At 38.5% G+C, this 8,873-nt stretch overlaps 1 protein-coding gene across 2 annotated transcripts in view; it reads right to left on the bottom strand.

The window, feature by feature from the left end:
• Positions 1-2,538: 2,538 nt before the first annotated feature.
• The window catches only part of TTC27 (tetratricopeptide repeat domain 27), a 172,784-nt gene continuing 166,449 nt past the window's right edge, over positions 2,539-8,873 (bottom strand). For both annotated transcript variants that reach the window (XM_025454220.3, XM_049095466.1), the window contains 3 exons: positions 8,138-8,249; positions 4,524-4,624; positions 2,539-2,779 (listed from right to left, as the gene is read on the bottom strand). In XM_025454220.3, the coding sequence (XP_025310005.3) occupies positions 2,657-2,779; positions 4,524-4,624; positions 8,138-8,249 (336 nt within the window). In that variant the 3' untranslated portion in view covers positions 2,539-2,656. The remainder of the gene's footprint in view (positions 2,780-4,523; positions 4,625-8,137; positions 8,250-8,873) is intronic.

Here is an 8,873-nt window from a genome sequence, read left to right as displayed (position 1 = left end):
GAACCTCAAAGTTCAACTCGGGGTTCTGTAGTTCTGAGCCCCACCACTGCCCTCACCAGCGCTTGACACATGCCCCATGGCTCTGTTTCCCAGACTCAGCATCAACTCCCTATGCTTCCTGAGTCTGGAGTTTGGGTATAGAGATGTTTCTTATTCCATTGGGGTTTACCTCTTCTGCAGTTAGGGCCCCCATTTACCACATGGCTTCTTTGGAAACAGGCTAATGAAACTTTACTAAATTAAAAAAAAAAAAAAAAAAAAGACTGTAATAATCTTAACAGACCAGAGCCCATTATGAACTGAGATTGCACAGAATTTCTCTCCTTGAAGAAATGTATAAACAATGACAGGCAAACATTCCAGGCATCCCATTGTGATAAAGAGAAGACAGAAATCAGCTAACCACTGGAAGTTTTTTTCTAGCCCCAATATAGCAAGTAAAGAGAGTTCTAGCTATTTCTCTTTCCAGAGTCTCTGAGCTTTAATTTTCCAGTGATGTCCCAGATCTAGGTAGTGCAGAGTGAGAGCTCCATAACTTGTAGCTATTGGCATGATTATTCATGCTATGGAAACTCAATAAATATTAAAGAACTGCATCCTTTGTATCCTTCTAGTTGACAACACAAAAAAGTAATACCAAAAACAAGAGTTGTGATACTAGAAAACCAAAGTTGAAACTTATAAAAGACGTTTGGAAATGGCAAATATTTAAATTATAATATAGCAGTAAGAAGCATCAGAAACCCTATAGTAAATGAAATAGTGTTTTAAAGACACTTACCGAACTGGGTGGTACTGCAACTGGGTCAAAGTGCTCTAAGAGATGTTAAAAGCTTGATGGAAGGTATTATCACCATATTCACTTTACAGATGAAGAAATTAAGTACCTGAGTGTTAAGTGTTAGGAGGTATACAGATGAAGTTTTGATAAAATCCCAACTTTTCCTACTTTACCACAGAATTCCCCCATACATTTTCTTCAGTTATGTTAAACATTCACATAAGATCATTAAACATAATTACTAGATCTATGTCTTTAAAAGAAGATATTTAACAGGTCTCTCTTTTGTGAGAGTATTACAAGATAAAAGAGGGTGTAGGGCATAATCCTGGAGACCTTGATTCAACATAGCATTTGCAAACGTGCCTAGAAGATGATTCTTTTGTGACTTGGTTTGTGACAACTCACACTCACCCATGTCTTTCTACCTTGAAGTCAAAGGAAAACAAACTGACAACTAAAAACTTCTAACACTTGGAAATTCTTCTTCAATTTTCCATTTAATTCCTGAAATCTTTGACCTTCCAAGTATTTGTTGATCAACTGGGGATCACAGCTGGGTACTGATAGTTTATCTTAAAAACTCACTCCATCCAACCATCTATCCATCCATCCATCCATCCATCCATCCATCCATCCATTTACCCACCTACTCTCCAACAGCTTCTGTAAAAGATTTGAATGGATATTTAACGTGAACTCAGGCTACTAGTTCCCTTTACTGGTCTTGCTCATAGTTACTATGTCTCCTTTAAAAGTAACTGTTTTGAGGCAGACATCAACATTTTTTTTTAAGACTAGTGTACTAGTGTACTAGAAAAGAGAAGCAAATGGTTGAGGAAAGGAAAAGCGCTGGTAAGCATTCATGACTAAAATCCATCCATGAAAGTTTTTAAAGATTGTTTTTCTACTGTTCAGAATACTTGTATTGTGGAGTATGCATTTGTAAATTTCTAATGGCAGCTGAAACTTGCAAAGAAGCAAGGGGTAGAAATTATTCACATTTTATAAATAAGAGCAGAGATAAAAAAACAAGGGTTAAATGACTTATGCATGGGACCCAAAATTCAGCAACCCAAGCCAGGACTGAGAATTCCTCACTATGACTTTTGTAGTGAGATTATTAAGCTCAGCTGCTGCCTTCAATATGTTTCCACAGACATTACTAAGAAAGCATTTTACTCTGGCATTTTTGTAACATGGCACCATTTATGGCTGTCTTCACTCATAATAACCTTATTAAACAACCGTCATTAGGGCTGGCAGTATACAAAATGAAGAGGGTCAGTCTGGTTACTAGTGGCTAATGGCTCAGTCAAAATTTGGAGTAGGTCATTTTTTTTCTTGATTTAGAAGCTAAGGCATGCCCACATTTCTTATTTAGCCAAGCCTGAATCATTCTGACACACATACAAAAATCTCAAGAAGGAAAAAGGTTTTTGTCATTCAATCTACCCTTTTATCATTTTTGGATAATAAAGCAGCCGATCTAATGATTCCACAGACTTGTAGTATGTGACTTTTTTTCCTGCTATAGACTAAATTTTTCCAAAGGATGATCTAATTCATTCTAGGCTGAGAGAGAATAAACCCTACACTAAAAAGAAAATTCTAATTTTTTGTTCTTTGTACAGAAATACCATAGCACAGAGTACAGAATAATATAAATATACTAGATTCAATTGTGACTAAGCCTAAAGAAACAGGGAACTCTTAATGTACTTCGGAAAACCCAAACATGTCACAAAACATAAACGTTAGCCATTAAAGAGAAGTTTATTTAAAAAACCAATTATCTTGTGCTTTAGACACACAGGTATAAGAGAAATTCAGAAGGCGAAAGCTCCTTTTCCAAAACTGTTCCCAGCAGGATGGTCAGTACTGGTTTCGAAATTGGTTGCTTAGGCCTTGCAGCTCTATGACTAGGGCGTCCATAGTTGCTGTTTCATCAGCTAACTCCCTGGAAATTTCTCCACTGGCCACATCTGTAAAAAGTTGCTGCAACATGAAGAACAAAGCAGAACTCTCAAAACAATGACAATCTCTTTAAAATAAAATAGGTACATTGGATAGAATTATTAAAGTTCCCTGAATCTAATAAGACCACATGGTAGTAGCAGTGGCTAGTGTTTGTTCTGTTCACCACCCTGGAAATGTGCAAGCTGCAAAATTAAACCCGGCATTAAACAACATGCCTGAACTTGTAAATTCAAATGAGCTCTTCAAAATGAGTCTTCAAAATGGTTACCCTGAATACTGATTGTTCATTTCATTTTGATGGTTTCAGGATGAACAACGGACATTTTTCATCCAAACAAAACAAATCTATTCGTTGTGTATACAAGCAAAACAAATATATTTTATATTCAAGCTCATACAAATCATATCCCTTTTAAGCTAATTATTTGAAAATTAATTATGGCTTAGGACTCAGAGGCCACAAAGATGATCAGATTGGTAAAAGCAAAGAAGCCCAGCATATTAAAATAAAAATAAATGTGCCCTCTTCCTGTAAAAGGAATTGCCCACGGACGCACATTACAACATACTTCAATAAAGTCTCATAGCTGAGACATTTTGGAAAGCCCATTTGGAACTATCTGCTGAGCCAGGATGGGCACCCAAGAATATTAGCTTTAGGATTTTACAACCACATTGTATGTGTGTGTGTATGTGTCTGCTGTGTTGATCAGAAATGTAATTTACTCAGCATACTATCTACCTTTTTCTTTTTTTAATTATACTTTTAAATTTTTATTTGAGAGAGAGAGCGAGCACGCACGAGTGTGAGCCAAGGGTTTGGGGAGGAGGGGCGGAGGGAAAGAATCTCCAGCAGATTCCATGCTGACGCTTAACTGACTGAGCCACCCAGGTGTCCCACCATCTACCTTTTTCATCAAACCTGACTAGATGACTTGTTTACCATTACTACCACAGATGACAGCACGTGACAAGTGTGCTGATGGTTATTTTAAAAAGGGAGTCCCAAAGATGTTTCAAGTGATGGTATAATCACTGAGATAAGCTTAGAGTTTCACACAGTGATTTTTGGAGCCAAGAGCATTCACTTGAACACACAACTTTATCAACGTTTAGTAAAGATTTGTCACATTACTATATAGTCACACCATGTACAGCACTTCATAAGGGAATGACATAAGAACTGTTGCAGTGTGGGGACGCCTGGGTGGCTCAGCCGTTGAGTATCTGCTTTAGCTCAAGGTGTGATCCCACATCAGGCTCCCTGTGAGGAGCCTGCTTCTCCCTCTGCCTATGTCTCTCCCCTATAAACTAAGGAATGCTGTTAGAAACTATATTCCTTTACAGTCTGCTTCCAGCGATATAACCCACATGGGACTATACTGATTTCCTAGGTTCGGCCCCACACCTGACCTGCCACAGGTAGACAGCCCAGGCTCCAAACCCTCAGGGATTCTCTCTTGGGGTGCCCGGGTGGCTCAGTTAGTTAAGCCTCTGCCTTCAGTTCAGGTCATGATCTCAAGGTCCTGGGATTGAGCCCCGTGTCAGGCTCCCTGCTCGGTGGGGAGTCTGTTTCTCCCTCCCCCTCTGCCCCTTCCTGGCCACCTCCCTGTGCTCACTCTCTCAAATAGATAAAATCTTTAAAACATAATGTGGGCCTAAAATCACCCCTGATATAAAAGATGATTGAAGAGCGGTCAGTTCATGCTAGAGGTCCTTTTTTTCTTATGACACTTCTAATTAATTCACATTTCACTCTCACCTTTGCTTTAGATAACAAGCCCTGTAAATTGAGTCGAACTGAAGAAAGCACCTGTACAGCCTCCTGAGGACTGGATTTGTTTTTACTGTGTTTTATAGCCACTGAAAAATAAATATGGGGGAAAACATGCATTAGATACTGGTAATGATAATTTACAAGTACAAAAAGCCAATTACTTAATAATTCAGATTTTATAGTACAGACTTCAGAAATAGTCCTACATGGAAAATTTTTATTTTGGCAAAAGGACAATAATTATGTGCATAATTCCCATTATCCTTCTTCACACTTATTACTAAATGGAGAATTTTTAGGAAAATGGTTGATTTTTGCTAAGTTACAGATCTTTGGGAAGAGACCCTAAACACACACACACATACACTTATGAAATTAGGCAAAAAGACAAAAGGTGCCTACAGAGGGCAAAACCAAATGTAGCACATCTTTGGTGTAGCTTCCCAGGATACCAAGTCCCTAATGGGGGCTCAGTTGCCCATGACACCAGCCCAGGGAAGCAACATACCAAGTATTTACAGCTCAATTCTAGCTGCATTTTCACACTCAGGTTTTCCTTCCCTGGAAGAAGTGACTTCAACAATCTTTATGCTTGATTCAACGGTGACCACAACTGAGCTCTCAGGTTGCTGAGCCATGCCTGGCATCAGCAGGGAGCAGGAGAGAACAAAATCATACATGCATGACAGCTCTGTCTCCAGCATGCCCAGGAGCCCACCTTCCTAAAACATGAAATGATTGAGAGGGTATAATCCTCCCAAGCAGAAGGCCTGGTTATTAATGCTTTATAAGAACAAGTGAAAAGCTCTGTAAAAATGCAATGTCTGATATCTCTTTGCTGGTTTGCTCTTGTTTTTGTCCTTCTAAATTACGCTTGCCACAAAACAGACCAATAACCAGATCCTATTTTAAAACTACACTCAAGAGGGCAAAGATGAAAGTCACATAGTGCCCTAGATCAGGAATGGGAAATAGAGGAGTCCTTATTTGCATGTAAATTCTCCTCCATTGATGAAGACTGCCTGTGCCTGGCAAAATTGTCTTATCATTAATATCTCCACGGTTGGTGAGAACCAACTTTGACATTCTCATTTCAAAGTAATTATTCGACTTTGACATTTCTCAGCTAAGGGTTGAAGAATGCATGATAATCAACAACATTCAACTTATTTTGAAGGGCAGAGTGAACTGAGAGGATTATGTCTGTGCCCCTTAGGAGAAGAAAGCTGTAACTATCATGGCTGAAGCAATGGGGCTGTTAAATACCTAGGAACATATCATAAACGGCTGTGCTTCTTTTTTTAAATCCTTATTTTCATTCTGGAAAAAAACACGAAAAAAAAAAAAACAACAAAATACGGCAAAAAGACAAAAACACTATTAGACCCCGTTTCCAAAAAGCACTAGAGACAAAGGTAGAGAGAGCTCTGGAAAGGGAGAGAAAATGCTGTTTGAAATCATCAGGAAATCTAAGATAGCAGTGCTTCCTCCAGAGGGCAGACTGTCCTTAAAACATATAACTATTATTTTGAAAGTTCCTGGATGGCAAAGACGGAACCAGCTTTTGCCCAGGAGATGTGTGTATGTGTGGACATTTTTTTTTTTTAAATGTTGTATTTCCATTCTCGGAATTGAGTGAGGTAGACAACAGTTTTGGGGAGAAAGATAAAACAGAGAATAGAATAACAGAGAAAACCCAGTTCGTTCCTCAATTGACCACTGGTATACAAAAGCAACAAAGAAAAGGTAAAGATTTATCTTCATAAACCTAAAATATATCCAGAAACTAAAGCTGAACATCCACTCAAATATGCTTAAAATGTTGTAGGAATACCAAATTCATTAAAGTCAAAGCGAACTTAAAACATTTTTTTTCTCCCAGAATTGCCCTGATGAAAAAAATGATGCCCAAAACAGTTTAAAAACAACTTGAAAATACAAAATGAAGATTTTCTTCCTGCATTACTCATTTCTTTAACATGTGGACTTATATCTGACAGGTTTAATAGCATCAGTGAGTGATTACAGAAAGTATCTTGGCTTTGCCTGTTACAAAGCCAGCTGTTCAGAGAAATATTTAGGGTTGGCAATCTGAAGTAGATAAGATAAACTCTTCCAAGGAGATTGCACCTTGCTATAATTATGTACATAATACACCTGGGTATGGGTTTCCTCAAACATGGTACTACATCCACAAAGGTCAAAGACATCAGGCCTGAACTCCATCGGAGCCCACCCACTGTGAAGCCAGCCCAAGCACAGGAACTGGAGCCACATTCCATGGGTCTATCAGCAATAACCTCCATGTGGTCCACTCTGAATTTCAGCTAGACAGAGTTCATCCTGTCTACCAGTCTGTCAAGGGGTAGGCGGCCCAGATAATTGGATATTTGTATCCTTTTTGTCAATATCAAAGACCACAAGTTGAATTATCAACTACTAATAAGCCCATTTCTAAACTGTTTGAATATTCTGTGACTTCTTTAGAGACACGTTAAGCTTTACCCCGTTCTTCATTTTTTTCTCTTTTTAGTTTTGAATGCCTTATCAAACAGCTGAGCTCCTCTACTGCAGAAGGAACAGGCTTGGGGTGAGAAGGTCAGGGGTTCATATTTTAACAGTGTGCAAGATACTGTTAAGTGTTTAAATATATTTTCACTTACTCTTCCTAACAAGAAGGTAGGCATTACCCCCATTTTTGGACTTGAGTTAAGTCATCTACCCAATGCCACCCAGCCAAGTAGGTGGCAGACTGGTTCTAAAGTTTAGGTCTCTCTGATTTCAAGGGTCTGCTCTTTTTATGGCCCATCCCTCAGTGGCTCCCCAATTACTGTAACTATTAGTTGCCAAAAAAGTTAGAGGAGGACTTTGGGAGAGGTTCCTAGTCACCGTGATTCAATTCTTTAACACTGTGGCTTCAGTATTTTATTTGAACTGCATTCCCAGGGCATCACACATCCATATTCAATTCTAAATATAAAAATGCCTTATTAAATTTAACTGGTATATTTTTTATTAATGCAAATAATGAAAAGGGGCCTTTATCTGGAATATACCCAACAGGCATGCAACCTTTTATGTAAGGTTATCTCTCCCCTCAAATACTACCCACTAAATTTCCCACAGGCAGGGATAGGATTATATTTTTTATTTCTTTTGCATATGCCATAGCTTTTTGTACATTGCTATGTATTTCAGTAATCTATATATTTCTGAGAATAAATATTTTCATTTATAAAGAAAGACTGAGTCAGGAAATGTTAACAAACTTCCTTAATATAACATCATCAGCACAAACAGATTCTGTGTATTTGAAGGTTAGACACAGCTGTAAAGCTCCTAATAACCATCACTTATTCCAATGGTGTTTAAGCCTCTACCCTTCATACATACCACTCCAGCCTCTATTTGCTCATATTGCTCCAAAGTGCTTTCTACATAGTAGTTGGTCTTATAAAGATTTGCCGCATTAAATATGACAGTTTACATATAATGAAATAATCTGAAATTATTTGTAATGGAACTTCACTTTTAACAAATACGTTTTCAGTAAAAACACATTAATACATGGCAGAGATATTGAACATCACATCAAATACCATGCGCAAGTCCTAAGGCTCTCTGAACCACTTCCTTAAATGATGTCATATCTTTCTCCCAAGAACTGGACTGTGTGTCACACTTGTATGCCTTAGAGAGATACTGGAATGCCTAAGGACAAAAAAGAACAATGTTCAGAATAACAAGTAGAATTCACATTTCAAACTCTGCTTCCTGGAAGCCATATGGAACTAATTCTAACTTGAAAAACGAACATCTGTGTTATGCAGCCCAGTCTTTATTATTCTCGTCAAAGAAGGGGTACAGATGCACACCCAACAGCAATAAGCAATTAAAAGCAATCAAATGGATGTATCTGGATAGAAACATTTCCCTCCAAACAGAAAACCAGAAATGCCAGCTTTGGAAACCTAGAAGAAGTGCACACACCTTTCCTCAGCTTTATAGCCACTAGCCGAAGAGCCTGGTTTAGAGAATGAGGCATGAACTTGGTGACACCTACAGAATTACCGATAGGTGTATACACTCATGGAAGTTTAAAACACTCTTTATAGCCCCATCCTGCAGATTCTTGAGGGAGAAGTCACAGATCAGAGAATTCAGACTACCCCTGACTCCATATAGGTGAGAGCACATAATTCAATAAGAAATGGAAAGACAGAAAGTAGGAGTGTGTGCATACGTGTGTGTATGTGTTCTCTGGGCTGACAAGCAACAGTAGAAGCCAGCTGGGTGGACTGAGGAGGGAGAGATGGCTAGGAATCCCACAGATTA

Source organism: Canis lupus, chromosome 17, assembly GCF_003254725.2.
Source record: "Canis lupus dingo isolate Sandy chromosome 17, ASM325472v2, whole genome shotgun sequence".
NCBI lineage: Eukaryota > Metazoa > Chordata > Mammalia > Carnivora > Canidae > Canis > Canis lupus.
The sequence above is the reverse complement of the archived record's forward strand: the minus strand, read 5'-3'. Positions and strand labels throughout refer to the sequence as shown.